The sequence below is a fragment of the Tenebrio molitor genome, chromosome X (genome assembly GCF_963966145.1).
Source record: "Tenebrio molitor chromosome X, icTenMoli1.1, whole genome shotgun sequence".
Taxonomy (NCBI): Eukaryota; Metazoa; Arthropoda; class Insecta; order Coleoptera; family Tenebrionidae; genus Tenebrio; species Tenebrio molitor.
Window position 1 is genome coordinate 2,489,664 of NC_091055.1, and position 21,035 is coordinate 2,510,698.

A 21,035-nucleotide genomic window follows, 5' to 3' on the forward strand; every position below is an offset into this window, starting at 1 on the left:
GACGATGGGTTTGGCGTCGTGTTGACTGTTTGATAACAACGTAAACTGTAGGGTCCGCGGTGATTGGTCGGATTTGCATCAGACTTCAACAAATTAAATTATCTCGTATTTTTGCCGTTTCATGCTGTAATAACAATGGGTCCTAGGTAATCGCTGTTTGAATTACGTAATCACAATTGCAAGGTGTTTTAGAATTATCGTTGTCTGGAGTGCCCAATCAAAGAGCTAAGCTGTTATAATTAGCTGATTAGCTCGTTGTCGGATGAGGTGCGCATCCTCCAATCACGCACTGCGAAGGTGGGTCGAGGGATGAGTACAAAAACTAGTAGGTTTTATTTCTTGCGAGATTTAAAACTTTCTTTATTTCGATATAGTTAACTTGAAATTTGTGAGGTACCTACAAACAATCCTAGTGAATATATCTCAGCAAAAGCATCAACAAGAGTCAAAAATTTTTTCTACAACTTACGTTATCTAAAAATTAAATCAAGTTTAGTAAAAAATCATAGTATAAAATGACTAGCTCATTTTTGGCATTAAATACATTTGAAAAGTGATAATTAATTATTTTTCCTGACGTGTCGCCTCCTTTTCATAGCCCCTGCCTGCTTGAGTAACTGTACATTTTCGTCGTCGCAATCTAGGGAAGGGTCCCATATTCGCAACCTTTTTGGCAAGTAGATTAGGCCCCCCAATGTGACGCCTGTGGACATTTTTTAATAGCGTTCCAACTTTCAAGGTCATACTCACAATTTAAAACACATGGAAAAACAACATAGAAATTGAGTGTGGCGGCACGAAAATAGAGTGTCTCGGTGAAATACATCACGATCGTCACTACAAGGGACAAAATTCCCATGCTGACCACTCTAGAAATGAAAAAAAATCAGTCTCATGACCAAACATTAGTTTTATTTTTTACGGCTTGTAGTGTATGTAGAGAGTGCAGTGGATTAAAGCTAAAGCTTTGAGAATTGAGTAAACACCCAAAATCCTCGAGGTAGTGTATTCCTCTACAAAAATTGAGTCAAGTAAAATCAACATGGATTGGATGACCTACCATCAATGAAGTCTGTCTCGGAGAAACTTTTACTCAAAAAAGATCGTTTTTCGATGTAACTCCTGACAGCGGTTCCGAGATCCATGAAAGCGACAAAAGCTATCCAACCTCGGAAGGCATATATCATTTTTCTATCCATTTTAATTGTGTTGATTCCTTGTTCTCGGAAACCGGTCTAAACTCGTTCATTAAAAGGCACGTTTTTGTTAACTTAACCGACATTCATTGTTTACAGGAAAGAGAACAGATATGTCTGGGTTGTTACATTAAATATGTAAAAAGTATCATAAGAACATTTTAAGTCAGGATAACGGAAAAAGTGGGGTTATGTTCGCTAGGACTTTTTATTTTACGAGTTGCCGCGTTGCCGGAGGCAACATGTAGATGGCGCTGCGCTCTTCGAGCGTTTCTCAATTTTCAAAAGATATTTAATTTTAAATTCTGTATTTACACTCAAGGAATAAAGAAAAATGAATGAAATGAAAGATTGCAGTCATGGTTTTTATTATGCAACTTTGAATATATTCTTATACATCGTTTCGAAGATTTTCTTAAGTCTACAGCTAAAATACAGGTGTAATCAAAATACAGTAAATACACGGAGATATTTTAAACCGTAAACCACCAAGACATTTGAAGACGATTTCCACTGGCTGATATTGCGTATTTAAAAATTCAAAATTCACCTCATTCTCATTCCGGTTCGTGGTCGACGGTAATGAAGAGCAAATGAAAGTAAAATGGTAAAAAAAGCCACAACAAAAACGATTACCATGCAAGAAACTTGACATTGACATTGAATTGTGTTGGAAAAACAGACAAAACACTTGTTGTCTACCTTATTAACAGTAAATGCTGAAAATGTTGTCCTTGTTGCGTGATACACGCCCTCCGCACCATTGATGCACGAACCCTTGAAAAAACTTCAGGATCTTCCCACATTCGGGCACTAGCCTAGCTGTCAAGACTCATTTAATTAGTTCTTCTACCGAATTTATCGACCAGCTGTTTTAAATGCCCCCATTAAAAAATCACAAGGATTGAAATCCGGAGATCTTGGCGGCCAAAGCATTGGACGTTTCCTCCAATCCACCGTTCAGGGTGTACAGTATATGTATAATGTATACTTTTGATTTAATCACCCACTGATAAGAAGATCCTTTTTTGTCATACACACTATCCCTTTTTCTTTACTATTGCTTTTTTGATTTCTACTACGAAACCAACACAGTGGAGTGGCCAGAATTTATTGTCTAAATTGCCATGCTATTTGTTCACGTATTCTTACTTTCTTCCAAAAACGCATATTTTTTTCATTGACGTGGGAGTAAATATCTCCGTGTATTTTGATTACTTACTGCCTGTATAACAAAATACAGGGTTATTCACGAGAGACTTCCGATGAAAATTTCGTTATATGCAACCCAAAATACAAGTAATCCCTAGAACTTGATATTTTGTTTAATTCGAAATAAGTTAGCAATCCAAGTAGCTTGGCGAATAAGATTAATCATAACAGTTATCTTTATTGAGATTCTCAGGAAAAGTTAATATAAATGTGAAAACTGACATGACAGACAATAAGGGCCAGCAATCGTTGATTTAAGCATTACTTTTTATACATTTAGGAAGCTAGAAACCATTGGAAATTGTAGTTTCGGTTGCATATAACGAAATTTTCATGGGCAGTCTCTCGTGACTAACCCTGTATTAATACGTCACGTGAAAAAGTTAAATTGCGGCAAAAGAAGATCTATAACATCATATTTTTTGGGGGTTACCGCTGAAGAACGTGGTCACTTCCATTTGCGACATCTTACCTGAAAGAAAGTCAAAAAAACACAAGAAACCATGAAAGATTTGAGAATGAATATTTAAAACAAAATTTTAAACATCATTCTCGAGCGCGAGCAATTAGTAGTTAGTAATTAGTTTTTAATTAACAATTAGTAGTAGTATTCTGATGTTAATAAATCACTTAACGTCTATCACCCTTGCCGTTTTCTCAATCTCTATAGTTTACCCATTTATGAAAAGAGTATAAATAAATTTGCATGGGAAATTTAAAATATTTCAACAAATACAAATAACGTGATCTTACCTGAACTGACCCTTGGCTTGTGAATTAATGTTGGTCGACTGCAAATGCATTCACTTAGAAGGATGGACTCCACAAGAGATGGATTTTCACTTAACCGTAAAAAGGAGCAATTACGGTTACCTAACGCTTCGAAACACGACTAGATTGGAAGCGGGGACACGAAACAAATCTTTTAGCAGTTATCACTCTGATCCTACAGATTTTCAGACAATGATTGCTTTTGAGTGGTGAATAGGTCGAAGGCTTCATCTAGAAGAGTAAATCTCACAGTGTATTCTACTTTTTTGAAAGGAAGCTCGTGAATTGCGGAGTTGGAAAAACAATAAATACGAAAGCGAGATATTAAACAATTATTGTAATTCATTATGAATAAATATAAATAAATAACATATTGTTTACGTATGAAATCGTAAAGGTATGTCCGATTTTATCAACTGGGTAAAGCTTGTGATTATTTATTTTTTTCAAATGATTGGTATGTTTGTGAAACAGGTCGTCAAGGTCATCATTCTTTGACGCAATGGAAGTGATCTAATGTGAAACGGGCATAACCTCTAATAAATTCTATTTGTCTTGTTTTGTCAAGATCTTGTCCACTTTTTGGAAATCTCAACTGGGTTTTCGACACATCCGTCGTTATCAGCGAAATAATTTTTACTCTGTTAAAGTACAACATTGGGGCCATAATTTCGAAAGTTTACAATAAAACTTTGACATTTTTTTTATTGACGTTTAATTGATATTGGCCCTAATTAAGCAGGCAAAATTTTTAATTTGTGACAGTAGCGGGAAATTTCAAAATGACCTTGACGACCAAGATTTAATGCTCGCGACTGTACTTATTTAAATATTCAAAATAAATCATATAAAATAGTTTATTGGTATGTGATATCAATAAAATTTAAATTTAAAACAAATCTGAATTTATTTACATTGATTTATTTGATAAATTTAATTAAAAGTATTTGAACTCCGCTAATAGGAGCAATTACAGAACTCAGAAAGATTTAAAACTAGAAATACACTCATGTGTAGTCTTAAATGGGTAAATATTCAAAATGATTAACTGAATAGTTATTTATTTAACGAGTTCGTGTGTAATTTTGGCTTTTTTTGGCATGAGTGGACCAGTTTAAAACTCGAGTGAAACGAGAGTTTTAAAGGTCCACGAGTGCCAAAAAAAGCCCAAATTACACAAGAACGAGTTGAATACAACGTTTTTTTGTTCGACGAGCCCCTTAAAGGCTCCAAATCGCTTAAAACCTTTAAAATTAGCTTGACGTTTCGTTTTGACAAGTTGTCAAATTTATCAAAATCCGTTCACACAGGAGAAAATTCTCAAATTCTGACAGTGTCGAACAAAAAAACAGTTTATTGGTAGTATCGACACAATTTAAATTAAAAAGATGAGAATTTGTTAAAAAACTCAATTAAAAGTGATCGACGTCCGCTCACATTCTAAGTAGTCGCAGATTATATAATTTGCTTCCTACCTTTATTAGCAGATGGTTCTTTCAAGAACTCCATCACGTAGACTGTAATCGCCTGCTTCCTTTTCGTTGGACTACCCTGTACAGTTAATATTTGTTGTTTCAATTTAGTGACGGGCTTCACTTTGTAATTTACAAGCCTGGTTACCTAACATTCACGTCGAAGAAAATCATCTGCAGCGTGAATGCTAGATAACAGGGGACAGTAGAATATGCTTCACCCCTTTCTACAAACTTGACAAATTGAAATCAGAATTGATAACCAAATTGATAACAAGCACTTGCTATTTCATGCGTCCGAATAAACTCAATCGATATATTAGAAAGCATAACTTGTAAATTTGTACCTAAAAATAATAAAATTGGGGGAGTAAATTTTTTACTCTACTAAAACAGAGCGTGTAGGTGAAACAAATAAGCATAAAGCTTTGAATAAAGAAATTAAATTTTCTGAATAATTAGGGAAAGTAGGTAGCAAAGCCCAGCGAGTACAGCTGAGAAATATAATTTTTATCTTATTTTTTACACTTTTATGTTTCTTCATCTTGCGTAGGTATGTTTTTGCGGTTGCAAATGTTTGAATAAATTATTCAGACCGGTGAATTCTCTTCTTTTGTGGGTTATTTTTCAAATTAAATTAAAATCAAATCCCACACTCAGGTCACGATGCTTTCCACAGGAAAGTATGTTTTGCAGTTCATTGTTCGTGGTTTCGTCGATAAGCTTTTGTAGAGCTGTTAGTTGTTCGAGTTTGGGTTCATAGAAAATAGAGATTTGGAAAGAAAACAAAGTTTCCAGAACTTGTTGTTTTTTTTGAAGAAGCGACATATATTTTTACAACAATTATTATTGTACATAATTAATGATGTTAAATATGCATTAAATACTATATTTCTAAAATGTAACCTTACAGGTAAAAGTTAATAAATTAAAACAATGACAATATGAAGCTAATTGTATAATAAAGTAACTCCATAGTTTAACACTTTTACACTTAAACATCATGAATGACGCGATTAGAATTATTTCAAGTATAGTACAATAATTTTGTACGTGGTACTCTCGATAAAATCCATACTAATAATTGTATGAAGTATACAAACTTACAAATACAACAGTACAGTTACAAAACATGCTAGTTGCTTAATTACAAAGCTGTCTGAACACTAATGAAAATTTGAGTGGAAGACGAGATATGTGACACGGTAAAAAAACAAACGTTTGAAAGTTTATTCCATTAAAAAATTATACTGCCACTGACGATGATTCCAACTGCATTTTCGCTCGAACAGTGGGGACATCATCTTCTATTCTCACAAGAAGTCGAATTTTCTACAAGTTTCCGATAACGATCTGTTTAGAAATGTCTATGATTTTACACTTACTGTTTCTCTATCTCCCGGAGTGACCAACCAGATCCAGACCATGTATCCAGGTATGCATAACATCGAAGTAAGTGCGGTGAACCAACCAAAAAGGTGCGCCCACAAGGGAAACTCGTAATTCAAATATTTGACTGGCGTCCATTGGACAATATTAAATATAAACACGCCCTGAAATACAATTGATTACAATTTGATAACTTTCCGCTACGTCGAACGTACAATACAGATCACTGGAGTGGTAACGGTCCAGCAGAATTTCCACCAGCTTATCGGGTAATATCCAATCATTTCCTTGATGCCGTCGTAGAATCTGTTCACGCCGAAAGCCCACGAGATTGCGATACATTCGAAGAATATCAAAAAGAGCAAACAAAAACCACTGACGGCGTAGGAATCCAGAATTTGGAACACATACATGCCACCCTAAACAGAATCGTTGTTGATAAAGAGGTGAGGTGTGAGGTGAGGTGTACCTCTGTTATGCAGGATAAGCCGACGACGTAGGACAGAGCGCAGACAACAGCGATGAACACTTCTTTCCTTTTCCGGAGGGGGTGAGGCCATTCGTCGATAATAGCGGTGACAAAGCCTTCCATGGTGCAAAATTGAGAGTCGAGACCTATTAGGAGGATCATGAAGAAGAAGAGACACGCCCACAGGGGCGATCCAGGCAGTTGCAACACCGCCGAGGGGTAGGCTAAGAAAGCCAGTCCAGGTCCTAAAATCATGTCTTTGAGATGAATCCAAGAGAGAGGGATTTTCGCACCTGAAGCAGCGACTTCGGCTACCGGTTTTTGTTGTTCGTGAGCCATGAATCCCACCACTGAAAATATGACAAAACCGGCGAACATGCTCGTGCTCGAGTTGACACAGCAGACGATCAAAGCGTCCCTGAAATATGTCACGTGTAATGTTAGAAAGACCAGAACGTGGCTGAATTACTTGTACACATTATTCGTGAATTTGTTATAACTCCCCAAAGCAACCAGAGTTCCCAAGCCCAAACCGTAAGAGAAGAAAATCTGAGTGACAGCGTCGATCCACACCTCCGACTCTTTCAGTTTCGCCACGTTCGGCATCACGTAGAACTTGATGCCCTCCATGGCACCGGGCAAAGTAACACCACGTATTAGTAAAATCGTGAGCAGGACGTAAGGGAAAAGGGCTGTGAAATACACAACTTTACCGGTCCACTTGACGCCTTTCCAAATACAGAAATAGCAAACTATCCAGACAAAGAGTAAAGTACCGGCGAGCTCCCACCTGATAGAACCTATGTGTTCTATTCCGTCGGAAATCTGAAGAGCTCTTCGTCTAAAATCGGACCAGGTTAGTGTCTACTGGGGTGGGGTTAGTGACTTACTCCCAAAATTCTTTAACCGGGTCGGTTAGTTCGGTTACTGAGATATTGTGTTGGTTAATAGCACAGATTTTGCTGAAAGTAGTGTTAGGATTGTACTGTTCCCAACAGGTCAAGGAGTCGCGGTCGTAAGGGTTAACGCAGTATTTGGTGTTCCAGAAGTTATTACAAGTGCGCCAAGGAACATCTAAATTGTTAGTTTTAGTCTAGCCAAGGGACGTTCGGGTGATTTACCTGATCTCAAAGACATGAAGAAATAGAAAATGGCCCAGGCTAAGATGACTATGTAGTAGATGTTCATCCAACACGACATAACCGCAGCGGCGTAACCGATTCCTGCAACCGAACTTTCTCATCCATCTGGGTACAGATCTGGGTCGAGTTACCTTTGAAGATGGGTGCTATTTTGAAGACGCCCAGTCCTCCGATGGTCATCATCTGTCCAAGCGCCAGCTCCATGAAGAACATTGGAATACCAGCAAGGATAAGCGTTATGAAGTAAGGTACAAGAAAGGCACCACCGCCATTTTTGTAACACAAGTAAGGAAACCGCCAAACATTTCCTAAACCTATAGCCAAACCAACTACCGATAAAATAAAGTCTAGTTTACTACCCCACGTCCCTCGTTCGGGTACGTTCGCATATTTCTGGGGTTGTATTTTATTCGCCGAATTCGGAACACCGGTTAATGTTTGTAGTTCGATTTCTTCATGTCGATTTAAGTTAAGAGTGTTGTCTAAGCAATCTTGCGCTTCGTCTCTCCTCTCTGCCATTGTCTCAGTAATCTTCTCACACTTTTCGAAACGTCAGCTCATTACAAACCAAGTTCGAACTGGCCGCCAAAACTGCAAGAATAACTCCGGATAATTCGCAAATTTTTCTCGATTGAAATTCGTCAAATAACAAAGAATCTTTGGAAAGGGGGTGAAATTAGTGCCCTAAATATGTTGATAAGCCGTGCGTTGTCCTATCGATGCGAGGGGCGAGTCTAAATGTGGTTTAATTTCCGGGTTTCAACTGTCAGGTGTCAAAAATTTCAGTGGGATCTTGCGGTCCCCTTCTCTATCTTATGTGTTTCTATTTTGGGAAACATGTTCTAGAGAAGACGTTTGGACAAAACAGTGGAATTGATTCATTTCCACTTTTACTTGGCTGTTTTGAATGTGTCATCACAAAAGCTGACAGTTGCGTCACGAATGGAGAAAATTTCTTAGTATGGTGAATATTATCGGGTTATACAACGGAGGGTTGTTTACTGTTTTTTACGTCTTAATGAAATTCGAAATGGCCGAGCAAACGACAGTTTAAAGGAAGAAGAGTAAATATTAAGACGACGAGTCTTTGTGCATTGTTGATTTTTGCGTAAAATAAATAAGCGACGGTGTAAACCAGAATCGAGCTGCAAAGAGAATTAATTGTCGTTCATATTTGAGGAAGCGTTTAAGCCGAGAAAATCGTTTGAATCAGAGAAACAGTTCGGTCCCACATAATTATATCCGAACTGAACGCAAATTGCTATTTTAATTATGGCCCTTATTACGCTCAATTTCTTGCGAGAGTGGATGTGCAAAGCTTCGAACGCATTTGTTGAATAGGTTAAATCCCTTCCAGGTATCTCGGTTGTCTTTGATAATTCCGCGTGGGATTTCTCGACTGTTACGAAACAAGTAGGTATCAGACGTTGAAACAAAAAAAATGCTTTTCCGAAATCGAGTCTCCGGTAAGCCGGAAATGAATCCGGGTTGCGAGCCCGGATTTTGCCATTTTTCCGCGAGGTCGCAGGCAATCTCGCCCAAGGATTATTTCGCGGTTTACCGAACTTAATGTGAAATGGGCAAGTAATTTTTGAAAAATCGTGCGCGACCGCAACGGCAGCGATCTAACAGCCACATTGGTCGTAGGCAGAATTATGCATACTATATCTAGGGCACCAATATTATATAACTGGGTATTTCCGCCAATGCTATAAGCTTGCTCATCTAGTGTTCGTTCCCTTGTAAATAAATCATGATAGCGAAATTGAAACAAATGTGATATTGTGGGGGTCTCACAGACAGATTGTTTTAATAGGGGGCTTGCGTCAATTATTAAACCGACACTTTTTAATTCGTAGAATGAAATTGAGTCGCTACAAAGTTTGATTATTTTTGGCCAGGTTCGACGAGCGCTTCGCCGAACTTAAAAACGTTCACCAATTGCCAATCGAATTTTTTAAGTGATCGACGAAATCGCCCCGCAGCAGTTTAAATCCTCTCATCCTATTGCCAGTTCATAATTCGGGTACTTTACCAATTTCGAATTAATCTCTCGGGTTTTAAACAAAAAACAAATTTCGAGACTTGTCAATAATTAAAAGCTCCTGATGGAAATTGGTCGGTGGCAACAAGACTCGTTCGTACCTCTTGATCCGAAGAGAAATCGAAAATTAACTTTAAAATGTCAACGAAGTTGTTTGCCTTAAATTAAAATTTCAATGGGTTGAGAAAATAATAAATTTTGTTAGGAGCGCGGTCGTCGGAGAATTGTTGCCGATTTCGAATGAAATCATGGAAAAGTAAGAACGTGTGAGGGTGGTTTCGCGATTCTGTAAATCTTTCATTCATAATTAAGCGGGGTGGCTCACATTACGCAATATTTACCGATGTAATCCACGTGGTGTGTAAATTCACAAACACTGCACTACGCGGAAACACAACACCAAACACCGAGAGTGGTCTTCTTGGAGCACTCTGGACCACTGACTCCTGCTACGCGCTACATCGACAGCCTGTTGGAAGCCCTAATCAGCAACGTTATCCACCAATCACGTTGCCATCTTGCGTGGGGAGAGGGGCTAAAAGGGATATTTTCGACAAACTCTTTACAAAATTTTCCCTCTTATGGCCACTCCACCAACCGCAGACGTTCAACGATTTTTACTATTTTCACACTCTCGACGTCCTTCCGCACTATACATATTTTTACTTTTTTGATTTACCGAAAAATGGCGCATTTTTCCAAACTCTTTTATTGTCGCACACGCAGATGCTCATTTCTATTGGATCTGTAGGCGACATCCAATTTACCAATTTGAATAATTGGCTAATTTTATTTTCGTATTGTTTACTGACTTATCATATACACTTGAATTGCTTCGAACGCAGCAATTTAAACAAAATACTTCGACTCATCTGGGGTAAAGATGAATCTTGAAGTTTAAATTGCGACAAATGAACATCGACGTTTGTTGAAGGGTGCTGCCGATCGATCCGGACCCATATTTTTTCCTCCTCTCTTCGATATTTTCGGCAGAAAGTTTGTAGTAAAATTTTCAAAGCATACTGGAATTGTTGCAAATAATGCATGCGCCCCTAGTCATTTACAGGTATCCGGTCATGTGACATGTATCCTGCCATTGCCACTTCCTTTCCCGTCGCCCTCAGAGGATGTACCTAACCGGGAAATGATTTCTGCAGCGCGACTAGTCATATATTTAAATATTATGGCTCGTTCTAATTATTTGACACTGACTTATGTCTAATGCATCCGCCCTAAAATCCCTCAATCCGGATTCTCGATCGAATCCGGTGCTAATCGATCTCGCAAAATTAACGACACAATTTGTTTGAGATAAATACGCCGAATCTCGACAAAGACAAAAAGTAATTATCGCGTATGAGAAGAAGGGATTCTCGCTGGGGGTGATTATGAAATATTTCTCTCAAGCATTGTTCCAAACCCAATTGTTGGAAGCTGAGGACCTGTCACTCACTATTAAGGAAATACAAACTTCAATTGTTGAAGTTCTCTGGTTTCGCAGATAAGATTCTACTGTTTCTCGTAAAATAGAGAACTATACACTTTCTCAAATAAAAACGGCCACTTTTTGCCAAATTGATCCGCCACTCCACTTTTCAAGAAAGTCGAAGTAACTTCTGCAAACAACAATACTCTATTGTATAACCTGTTGCCTCCTAATTAAAACTCCAGTTCCCCTTAAACAACTTTATTTATATTTTATATCAAGACAATACAACTCGAAACTAATTGTTATCACAAAGAATGATGAGCGAGTCGTCCAAAAAAACAGACCGACTGTGCTTAAAACTAGCCTAAGAGTGCAATATTATAATGTATGTAAAATCCCCTAAGTAACATATTGAAAAGAGAAAATATTGAATTAATATAAGTAATAATAACGTACATGCTTAGAGTACAGTAAGATTAGATGCTGGAGTAGGGTGGGGGGCGATCTTCCAGAATAGTCATTGCCTGGATGGAGGTGTCGTCGCGGGAGTAGAGATTGATGGTATATTCGTTGGTTCCGTGTCTTGCCTCGCGGTTGGAATTGTTGGTGGAGTTAAGATGCGCCAGTTCCATTTCTCTTGCCATCAGCACGGAAATGAAATCGTCAGTGAATTTGTTGAGCTTGTTGTCCTTGCGAAAAACATCTTGAACCTGAAAGACGCGATTAAAACGGTCGATTCTGTGGCAGAGTCAACTTACAATGTAAGCGGCGAGCAGCGCTCCGATGATGCCTCCGCCGATCACATCTTGGAGGTGGTTTTCGTTGTTTTGCCACAAAAGCCAACCGTAAACGACGCATACCAGTCCGGGCACCAACAGTGCGAGCAGTTTGGCGGCGAAACGTCGGCCCTCGTCTAAGTAGGATGATAGCAGGAACAAGAAAACGGTGGTGTACGAAGAAGCGCAGATTAAGAAGGACGGGAAGGAGCCGCGAGACTCCATGTCTAGTTGCACCAACTGCTTCGTCAGTTTCTGTTTAGGGCAACCTCCGCAACAGTAAAGCCACTTGAGCTCGTCGTTTTTGTAGAATGAGGGGACCGGGTAGCTAATCACACTTTGTAAAACGTATGTTACGTCCCAGCTCAGCAACAGGCCCAGGAAAAAATTCACTGAAACGGTCTCGATAAGACGTGTGTTTTTGAAATTCCTTTTTATTTACTTATTTCGAGCAAGTCCTTCGACATGGCCCCGAATATCACCATTTTGATGGACATCAAGCATACTATTGTCAATGTTACGATGACGATCGTCACGACTGCCCATTTTCTGCTGATAGGAGATACGATTTGGTTGAATCTCTCTTCCTCGCAGTACTGAGTCATGTTCCAGGCATCCACGTCGGTTTGGGAAACTCTTTATACATGATCGAACGATAAATAAATCCAATTATTCCACACAATTCGAAAGATTTCATTCAGATAAAATTAAGCGTTGGAATCGGGCACAGAAAAGCTGCGATTCGTTTTAGCGACGGAAACTAACCGATGTAGAAGACGCAAAAAGCAATCATTCTCACTCAAAAATTAACTAATCGAAGTAAGAAACTTCTTTACAACGGGAACGCAGATTTGAAAAATTATAATAATATAAAAAATTTAAAAACTCACCTGCCCTGTTTTAAATGTGCTATAAATTTATCACAATATTTATCACTTACAGCTCTAGCTTTACCTATGTAGTCGGCAATTTGTCTGAATATAATGTTTCATGCGATAGTATAAATTCCTACCTTCATTCGTCCTTATGATAAACAATTTCCAGAAACTTTCTTCAGTCGAAAGCAATTTCCCAAATTTAGTGACACATTAGTCATGATAATAGGCAATTTAGGGTGTTGAAATAAGATGCACGTTTAAATTTTACAAATCTCAAAGTTTACGCTTACAAAAAATTCTGTTTTAAAATGCTCGGCGGAACGTCAAAGCAAATGTTTTTAGAATCGTATATCAATTCTTCAACGTGAATGACTAATTACATTTTTGCTTGGGCTTATCTTCAAGACCGTATTCATGTTGAAGTGATAATCAAAGTATCCAATTTTTCTATAATTGCTCATCAAAGGAATTTTACAATTCATTGTTTTGCATTTTTCGGAATGAAATCGTAAAACTAAAAAGGTGATTTCGTTGCAGTAAAATGTGTAAGGAAAAATTAGAAACATTTAATAACATTCTTTTATCTAGCTACTTGATTTACCGTTTTTAATCATTCATAAAGAAGAAATTCTACAAAAGTATTTCCAAATACAAATCACAATAGTACCTATGCATTTATTTGCACGACTCTTTGTAATGGAGGACTAATAATGCACAAAAATATCTAATTTGTTTTTTGTAATTTGCCTCCATTTTGATTCTCTAATAGACATATTAACGAACGCGACGTCATCATCTGGGATGTCCTTATAGCCATTATTTCACGGAACATTTTACGAAAATTTTTAGGTTGGCAAAGCTTGATCCGTAATGCGTGTCAGTTTAAATTACAAAATGTGCAAACAATTATTTATCAGGATTTATCAGGCAACAAATTCGCGACCGTATTTTTGGCAATTTCACATATTTCAGCGGGCGTATATGAAAGATTATCTTCCATATTCGTGTTTTGTGACAGAATTTGGATAAAACAAAAGGCGACTTTCAAGACTTGATCAAATTTTCACTTTTAAAATTAAGACATTACCAACCGCTACAAAAATCCCTAAATCGAGGAAAGAAACACTTTTGTTTATAAACGGCTTAAAAAGGGCAAATTACAAAAAATTGTATAAAAAAACTCGTTTCATAAGACCTTGAAGCACTTATTCTTTAAAATATTGAAATGTTGAATTCGTGCTTCAAGACTGGTCTTATGAAACTTGTCATTTAATATACTATTAAATGTTTCATTTTTAGGAAATTTTTAAATAAAATTATTTTCAATGTGAACGAGTTATGTCAGACTACATATTATACCGGGTGTTATGGAAGTCCACGTAATAAATTTAACCACCAGTAGGACTTATCAAAATAAACATTTTTTTTCTTTATCATTTTTTCGGAATTTCTTCCACATAGTTAAAATTTAATATAATTTGAACCCAAAAATTCATACCCCCTCATGTGTTTACACGTCCATTGATAACGTAGCACAAAAAAATAACTCAATTAAAATATTCGAACGAAAAACAGTAAAAACTGATAGTATTAGAACAGCCATCGGTTTTCGAAAAAAGTTTTTACCGCACAAAAAAACTTTCACTCACTCTTTCGTTTCAATTGGTGTTATCGCACGAGCGAAATGTCAAATAAGGGGTGACAAAAATGTAAAAAAAAATATTCAATTGAAAAAAGATCAATATGCAAAAAATGTTTATTTTAAAGAGTTCTATTATAACTACTTCTACTATAACACCCTATATATCTTGATGCAATTCTAAAAGTCACAATTTTTTTTTGTCAATTTTTCCAATGAACTTTACCTAAACCTTTAAAGTTTCAATAATCTAATATGTATAATAATTTATCGTGCATAATTTTTATGGAACTTAGAAGAATAAAAATAGTATAGGGTGATTCAAGTTTTACCGCCCGAGCGAAAACACACACTTCTAATCGATTTAAAATTCTCAAAAAATTCAGAAATGATTGTGTGACGCTGTAGAACATTCTGTAAAATTTAAATTTTTTTAATGAAACGAGTAAATATTTCGTTTTAATTCAATAACTGCTGCATTAATTTACATAATTTTTCACTGAGAGTCCTTTCAAATATTTAGGAAAAATTTGATGTCATTAAAATCATGAAAGCATCACCGGTTTTTGAAATAAATGGAATTAGATATTAAAGTACAAAATTTAGCTATGATTTATTATTAAATTGGGCGGTCAGTTCAACAATAGAGGTTGACATGGGTTATTTATGGTACCCTTAAGGGACTAAAGAATTATTAGAAAAGTTCTCAACAGATGTTGCCCAACAAAGAGGTATTTATTTATGACACTGCAGTAGTAAATCTTGATCATTTTTCGCTGCTAATGTTAAAATTGGAATAATTCAAAAACTAATCCTTTTCTTTTGATGCTAATTTCATAAATATGTTCTTTGAATTAATTGTGAATTATGAGCATGCACGGAAAAAAATTTTTTTTTGGTCAAAATCAATTTTTTCAATTTTATGGCTCTGAATGAAGTGATACGGGAAAATTGATTACACACGTTTGAACCCTTACATGAAGGGAATATAACCCTAAAGTTTCGTAATTTTTACTAATTTTTTAATAGGGTTAATCGTGCGGGCGGTAAAACTTGAGTCACTCTGTACATATCGTCGGCTTTCTTTAGAAACCGTGTATGTCTAATTAGGAAAATTTTTCTGGAAAACTTGTTTCAAATTCTTATTTTTTATGTTAGCTTTTTGGGGTAAAGTGCAAAAAATGTGTATTAAAGTTTTGTATAGTATTTATCAAAACACTCTGCTATTGTATTGTGAAACTTATTTAAATAATTAATAATTATTTAAATAAATTAATAATCAAAATGGGACTTACACGGTTTCTAAAGAAAGCCGACGATATATTGTTATACGAGTTGCACAAGACAGTTTATCGTCAAACGAGAGGGTTTAGAGCACGACGAGCGTAGCGAGAAGTGCTCTAAAGGAACGAGTTCGACAACATGTCTTGTGCAACGAATGTAACATGCTATTTCTTCTACTTCGGCTTCATTAATTGAATTTTTTTAAATATAAAATAATTATCTAGTGACTTTTACTTTAATGGAATTGGGTTGGTATTGACGAAACAATGTCATTTCATTGAAAATTAAATTTCAAATTGTCCCCAAACGTTGTTACAATAATAATCTACCCCCTTAATAGTTTATTTTGATCCAAAACATGACATCATACATACCAACCCCACATTCAATAATCACTACAAACGATGCTATAAAATTGATCTTTGTGAAACTGTTTTCGGTGTCAGAAAATGCTCATTGTGACACCGAAGTAAAAAAAGAAATTAAAAGACAAAACCTAATTATTTTAGTCAAAGTTTAAATCACAAAAATTAAAAAGAAATTTAGCTGTCTCTGCTTTTCTACAAAAATAATTTGCAGATATATTTATTATGGAACCTGTTAAATGTAACTGTTTATTTTTAGAAAATATCAAACTAATTAAAGCGTGATTTTAAAAAATATATTCGACACCCTAAATTTTTTTTTAATCAATTATTATCCATGACAAAATTTCAAAAATAGGGAAACAAATAGGATGGACTAATTTATTGCATTATTATTATTCACGTAAGTAAAATCATATATGTATTTCAAATTCAGTACGAAAATGTTTATTTAGTGCATATGTATTTAAAAAACAATATTTTTCGTAATTAAAAAAAATAAAAGTTTCGATTGGTTGATTAAATGAATTTGTATTTGGGCCTAGTAGAATTTTCGATTTTATAAAGTTGTTTTTTTTGCAGTTAGAACAGGAGACACGCCTTGTGTGTCACATTATAAAATGCCAACATTTTGTTTGATATTAAAAAATACTAAATACGAAAAATGATTGCAACGAAATCGATTTAACTGTTAGAATAAACCAAAAAAAAAACTTACCCTGTAAAGAAGGAGGCGGAGGTGATAAGAAGAACAGTTAGCCAGTGAATAACGATAAAAAATCTATCAGTGCAAAGGTAGAGCTTTTCTTCCTTTGCTGGTGAATTAAAAAAAACAAACAAATCAAATTAATTCAAAGCACAGATCTTAACTTACCAGTTTTTTTCTGCTGGTACTTAAATTTGAATTCAATTGGCGACAACATTTTTGCAACTGAAACTAGAAAACCTTACTGAGCTTGAGGAAAATATAATGGATGTGGAGGTGGAAATTTCTCAGAGACAGCGCTGCTTGGTGGAAGAAAATGAAACATATACCTATGGTTATTACAAGTGAAGAAGGTATGAAAATGATTCATGGGTGAAAAACAAAACGTTTAAAATTTTTGAAAAGTGTGTAAGCGTTGCTTTCAATCAAAAAACTGATTTACCTACGTTTCAAATTCTCTTGATCATTCTGGAAGGGAGTTGCAACAATTTTTTTAATGTTAAAGACATTATAAAATGCAATTCATAGTACTGCCGTAATAATGCCCTACTAGTCATTTTATAAACAAATTAAGTATACAAGAATTTCTTTGTCATTTAAACGTTCCATTGCTTTATCACTATTAATACGTGTGAGAATAAGATGATAGTTACGTTGGACACAGATATCCTCATATAACATAACAATTGTTACAAAAGTTCTTTCCGTAGAATATCTAAAAATACAAAAATACATATTCTTCAGTATCCAATAATTAATTTATTCTAAGAACTTATAACAACGGTGATGACAAGAAATATGTATACTCAGAATATGTAGATAGAGAATCACCGTTAAGATACAAGAAGCGATGATTTATAATTTATGACTATGAGGTAACTACATATTACATTATTGAAAAACATGTACATAGATCTGGTGATAATATTTTTCTTTCAAGACAGTAGTTTAAATACAACATAATTTAAATAACTAAGGAGATTACTGCGTGTTAATTCTGAATTTCATTTAAGCTTAATGATCTGTTGTAAAAACGTTCAAAAAATTTATAATCTTTTAAACATATCCAGATTATTAGATATTACATTAATAATTAAGATAAGCAAAACATAAATGATTGTACCATCATAGGTGGCTGTGCGCTATGCTTTAGGTGCGCCGCTACGCCCACTAGTTGTTACAAACATTTATAATGACGTATATTAAAAGTAAAATTGGAAAAAATATTACATATAGTATAATTCAGAATAAGTTTCATCGCGGTAGGCGTTGATTCTCTAAAGTGAGCTTTATGTTATGTCAAAAAATTTAGTAAACATGTGAAACCGTCATTACTTTATTCTGAGGTTATGCGTTACATAATTTTGACATGGTTTTCACCCACAGCAGAGATAACCCCCAGACAAATAATACACTTTTCATAAATGAAACAAGGAAATTCCAAATACTTATAACAAGAAAATAAACACAAAACGATTCCAATGATAATATCAAGGCCAAATTAAAAGCGAAGGTTACCAACAGCATCGAAACTAGGGTATTATTAGCAAGGGTCTTGCTGCCATCGTAAATTTGAATTTCCAACGCCTACCGCGATGCCACTTATTCTGAATTATAATATAGTTGTGCCTCATAAAAAAAAACATAATTACATAACATTTTTAATTTACAATGTAAAAATTTCCAATAATAATGCGGAATCTGGAAAAGTGCCCCGAATGCTTGCAGCGTTTCCACGTTGAAGGGAAGTCCTCTCAAAAAGGAATTTCTTAGATTGATATGAGTCAAGGAAAAAATTGCTACTGTTGATATTGCTAATAGTGACAATATTGTCAGTGACAGCGTTTGTGGAGGGGATTCTGTATCCTGTGTAAAATTTGTATAGATATAAATATGTAGCAAGTTAATAAACGACAAAATATCCAAAATCTTTCTTTTGGGATCCTGGTCCTTCGACATTGGGGTTTTTCGTTGAACAAAGGTACTTTACTATTCACTGGGAACCTACATAGGTGGAGTTGTTTACATTTTGAAGCCCATAGTAAAATTGGAAAAAATATTACATAGTTGTGTCTCATAAAATGCTTCCTTGATATGAGTCAAGGAAAAAATTGCTACTGTTGATATTGCTAATATTGACAATATTGTCCGTGACAGCGTTTGTGGAGGGGATTCTGTATCCTGTGCAAAATTTGTATAGATATAAATATGTAGTAAATTAATAAACGATAAAATATCCATGGTTGAACAAAGGTACTTTACTATTCACCGGGAACCTACATAGCTCGAGTTGTTTACATTTTGAAGCCTATACCAAAACATGCGCCCTCATACAAAATTAACTGCCGAGATGGATTTTAAAGGATTAAAATCAACCCCCTGTTTGTTTGTGTTGTGTTACATTTATCTTGAAAACTAAAAGAGATAGCGAAAAAGTTCCAAGGACAAACATTTTGCTCTTATCAAATTCTACATTTTATCATGTTTTTTTTTTTCATTTCAGTGGTTTGTTTTGAACAAGATGCCGCAAGTAGCAAACAAGATGTTTTTTGGAAGAGATATGATATAATGAAAGCGTATTTATTCATTTTACACTCACACAGTTCCGCAGACTGCGAAAAACGAAATTTCTTGTCAATGGGACTTTTTCGTTTTCTCTTTTGGTTTACTTTTAGTAAGCGAAAACACTTTCGATTTTCAAGGGTTACTTCAACCCTTAAATATGCATCTCAGCATGTAATTCTTTGGGGGAATCTGGCCTGTGGTTTAGGGGGTACAGTAAGGTAAGGTTCCTTCTAAGCAAAATGAAATTCTTCTAAATCAGTGGTTGTCAACCTGGGGTGCACGGATCCCTGCGCATGCGCAAAGCTTCTTTTAAAATTGGTAACGTTTGGATGAAAAAAGCAATTAAATATCACCTAGCCCTCAAATTAAAAAAAAAAAACGAGGGGGTGCTAAGAACACAATTAGAGGCTTGGAGGGGTGCCGGCAATTGCTCTGTCTGGTCAGATTCATACATCGCTGTGTGTTGTTACTGTATAGAAAACCTAACGACTACCTAGAGAGGTTATGTTTATCTTAATTACTCACCTCATTTTAATTAAATTTTGATGAAATTCCTGTAACATCTAGATACTTGAATAACACAGCAAAACACTGCATATTTAATTACATCGTCTTCGTATTTCGGAATGTTCAAGCAATTGGGACGTTAAAGTACAGCGCCAGTTGACAGTTCAAGTTTGCGGAACGCTACGTTGTGGTTATGTTAACTTTAATGTAACGTCTTTCTTGTGAGGAATAAATTATTTGAAAGATGCAAACTCTGAACTCATTTTTATTAATTCAATAACTGATACAACATGAACAACAAACATCAAACATGCAACACAGAAAAAAAATCACAACTAATTATCTAATATTATGTTAACCGCGTTTCTTAATCATAATAATTGAATCTATTGTGTACGGGGGAAAACTCTTCATTGATAATATTGTCGAGATAATCCTTGTAGATATTCTATGAAAAAAAAAGCACACATTTTTATCAAGGCCGATTACAAAATGATAACTCACTTCAAATCCAATGTATAGGAACAAAACAGTGAACACAAACAAAAGGAAGGTGGTGGGATTGGTAATCTGGAAACCTTGAGCCATCATGGTGCCCACAAGAGCCAGAAGGAACGAATTTCCAGTCAAAATGAGCACCATAGAAGTGAGATAATTTTTGGTCTTGTGAGTTAGCACCAATATAATGAACAAAAACACAAAATCTAAATACATCGCCATGATGACAGATTTCTCGCTGGTTTGAATCTTGCCTAGGTCCACAGCTTCAAGGACTAGACCCATGGCGGTGTAAGACATAAAAATTACTAGAAAAATCGTCTTACAATAGGGTTACAAAATATGCCATTTGCGTTACCGATCGCGTGTTTCATCATGTTGAACTTCATAGAATTTCTTCAACGGACTTTATTTGAACTAAATAAAAGTGGCAAAACTAGTCTTACCAAAAACTTTCGTTTGATGAACGGGAGCGAATTAATCTTCCAACTTAAAAGGACGCTAACCTCTTTTAGCGGCAAGATCGCACAAACTTTCATAAATGGCGCTCGCTGATTGGTCAGAATTAGACAATTAAAAAACACAGCACACTGATTTATTTTACGATCTCGATTCGATCAAGTGGAAGTCAATTTGTTGCGGCAAATTTAAAGGAAAATGACAGATGAAATAATTTCTTATTTGTGTTTCGCG

The 21,035-nt window shown here is 35.6% G+C and overlaps 3 protein-coding genes and 1 long non-coding RNA gene across 5 annotated transcripts; all 4 read right to left on the reverse strand.

Annotated features, from left to right (window-relative positions):
- Positions 1 to 330: 330 nt before the first annotated feature.
- Positions 331 to 1,418, reverse strand: LOC138140119 (uncharacterized). Its single transcript, XM_069060878.1, has 4 exons — positions 1,061 to 1,418; positions 923 to 1,013; positions 751 to 869; positions 331 to 703 (listed from the first exon to the last, which is right to left on the reverse strand). The coding sequence occupies exons 1-4, from the start codon at positions 1,197 to 1,199 to the stop codon at positions 561 to 563; spliced, it is 492 nt and encodes a 163-aa protein (XP_068916979.1). The 5' UTR covers positions 1,200 to 1,418; the 3' UTR covers positions 331 to 560.
- Positions 1,419 to 5,594: 4,176 nt separating this feature from the next.
- Gat (GABA transporter) lies at positions 5,595 to 10,219 on the reverse strand. 2 transcript variants are annotated; one of them, XM_069060905.1, is made up of 10 exons: positions 10,021 to 10,219; positions 7,783 to 8,242; positions 7,631 to 7,732; positions 7,400 to 7,583; positions 6,979 to 7,350; positions 6,803 to 6,927; positions 6,510 to 6,754; positions 6,256 to 6,459; positions 6,037 to 6,204; positions 5,595 to 5,983 (listed from the first exon to the last, which is right to left on the reverse strand). In XM_069060905.1, exons 2-10 carry the CDS (start codon positions 8,168 to 8,170, stop codon positions 5,897 to 5,899), a joined length of 1,875 nt encoding a protein of 624 aa, XP_068917006.1. In that variant the 5' UTR covers positions 8,171 to 8,242; positions 10,021 to 10,219; the 3' UTR covers positions 5,595 to 5,896. The 2 variants fall into 2 exon arrangements, with proteins under 2 accessions (XP_068917006.1, XP_068917005.1); XM_069060904.1 differs by having other exon boundaries at positions 10,037 to 10,199.
- A 1,147-nt stretch (positions 10,220 to 11,366) lies between these two features.
- On the reverse strand, positions 11,367 to 20,016 carry LOC138140246 (uncharacterized). Its single transcript, XM_069061105.1, has 6 exons — positions 19,863 to 20,016; positions 16,941 to 17,003; positions 16,785 to 16,881; positions 12,343 to 12,536; positions 11,883 to 12,292; positions 11,367 to 11,834 (listed from the first exon to the last, which is right to left on the reverse strand). Exons 2-6 carry the CDS (start codon positions 16,987 to 16,989, stop codon positions 11,601 to 11,603), a joined length of 984 nt encoding a protein of 327 aa, XP_068917206.1. The 5' UTR covers positions 16,990 to 17,003; positions 19,863 to 20,016; the 3' UTR covers positions 11,367 to 11,600.
- Positions 20,017 to 20,091: 75 nt separating this feature from the next.
- LOC138140247 (uncharacterized) lies at positions 20,092 to 20,892 on the reverse strand. The gene is made up of 3 exons (XR_011162459.1): positions 20,701 to 20,892; positions 20,349 to 20,650; positions 20,092 to 20,292 (listed from the first exon to the last, which is right to left on the reverse strand). It is a non-coding gene; the product is annotated as an uncharacterized lncRNA (long non-coding RNA).
- Between the last annotated feature and the right edge of the window lie 143 nt (positions 20,893 to 21,035).